Raw genomic sequence first — 1,643 nt, forward strand, 5'->3', positions numbered from 1 at the left:
GAACCACATTGTTAGAGACCAGCTCTCCTCTAAATATCTTTACCATGGACAGAAACTACAGACTCTGGGTGACAAGGAACTGAGAGTTTTTGTGTACCGCAACGTAAGTTCTTGCAGTGTGAAGGGCTCTGTATGGCTGAATACCTGATGTCTGTAACGTTATGGCTGTCACATAAAAGACATGACTGAGTATTGTGGAAACTACAAAAATGTCTCTTTTGAAGCATATGCTAATAAAGTCTTTTGTTCTGCAACTTTGTTCGCAGAACCTTTGCATTGAAAATGCCTGCATTGCTGCCCATGACAAGAGAGGAAGATTTGGGACCCTGTTTAGCATGGACAAAATGTTGACCCCACCGACTGGCTCAGTGATGGATGTCCTTAAGGCAGACCATCGCTTCAGGTGAGTTTTCTGCTCCTCCTAAGTGCTAGTTAGGAGCAGAAGAGCTGTCAAAGCAGCTTATATTTATTATGGGTCGTAGTCATGACTATATGTAATTTTTAACATAGAAAGTGCATCCAAAGCCATGGTCTCATCCCTAAATTATAGGGAGTGAGACTTCAGATAACCCTTCAATGAATTGTGAGCCAAGAGTGTGTGGTCCCTCCTAATATGCTAATAAGCTGTCTTTGAAGCCATCTCTGCCCATCAGAAGCACTCTGGCCAGACCTCATTACCATTTGGTCCCCAAGGACTCAGCATTCCCAGGTGGCTCTGCCATTTCTCAGACGTTCTAGTTGGACCTCACGGGCTCGTTTCCCACCTACTCAGCTTTTTGGTTAATTGTTTTGCTAAATCCCAGAAGGATTTTGCAATTGTAACTGCACAGCTCTCTTTTGAACACAACGTGCAATTGCTCAAAGACCAACAAAAGGAGTTTATAATGAAACATTTTACGTATGTTTGTTTTGCAGTACATTGGTGGCTGCAATCCAGTCCGCAGGTCTAACGGAGAACTTGAACAGGCCAGGTACCTTCACGGTGTTTGCTCCCACAAATGAAGCTTTCCGAGCCATGCCCCAGGGGGAGCTGAACAAACTAATGGGTGAGTGTGTTTAGAGCATTTAGATGAACCTAGTTGCTGTGTGTTATTGGCATGATGTGGGGAGGAATGGCTAAGTTTCTCTGCTTTATCTCAGTCTTTTATCCTGTTTGTTGGAAGCCTGGGCTTCCTACACAACTGGTTTGGATAAGCCCTATCCAGCAGAAAGCTGAGGATGCAGAGAGTAGCACTGAGCTCTTACACAAAGCGTGGGCATGATTTTGTACTTTCGTTGGAAGACTTTAATTTGGCTGTGCTGCCTGGTGTAAGCAGGATAACTCTAAGGTGTTTCTAGAGGAACCAATGAGGTCTCTGCCTTTGTCAGAGATGAAGGAAGTGGGACTGTAGCTCTCAGCCAAATAGGATCACAGTGTCTAAAGTAAGCTTTGCAAATAGAAAACATGGTCTACACTCAGCCTGCGAGTTACACTGTGTGAAAATTAAGCAGTGAAAGGATGGAGCTGTTGCTCCATCTGTGTGTACCTGGATCAGGAAATCCAGCCTGATCCTGAGAAGACAATAAATACTCCAGTCTAGCACAGCCGAAGGCCAATATCCTGAAAAGCACAGCTGTGCAGGCTGGGTGTGGAAAAAAGACTG

General features: G+C 44.6%; 1 protein-coding gene across 1 annotated transcript in view; it reads left to right on the forward strand.

Moving 5' to 3' along the window:
* TGFBI (transforming growth factor, beta-induced, 68kDa) overlaps window positions 1–1,643 on the forward strand; it is a gene marked incomplete at its 5' end in the record, with an annotated part of 16,310 nt that overhangs the window by 11,312 nt on the left and 3,355 nt on the right. The window contains 3 exons of the mRNA XM_009878017.1: window positions 1–103; window positions 267–403; window positions 916–1,046. Of these exons, the coding sequence (XP_009876319.1) occupies window positions 1–103; window positions 267–403; window positions 916–1,046 (371 nt within the window). The remainder of the gene's footprint in view (window positions 104–266; window positions 404–915; window positions 1,047–1,643) is intronic.

This window comes from Apaloderma vittatum, unplaced genomic scaffold (genome assembly GCF_000703405.1).
Source record: "Apaloderma vittatum isolate BGI_N311 unplaced genomic scaffold, ASM70340v1 scaffold8791, whole genome shotgun sequence".
NCBI lineage: Eukaryota > Metazoa > Chordata > Aves > Trogoniformes > Trogonidae > Apaloderma > Apaloderma vittatum.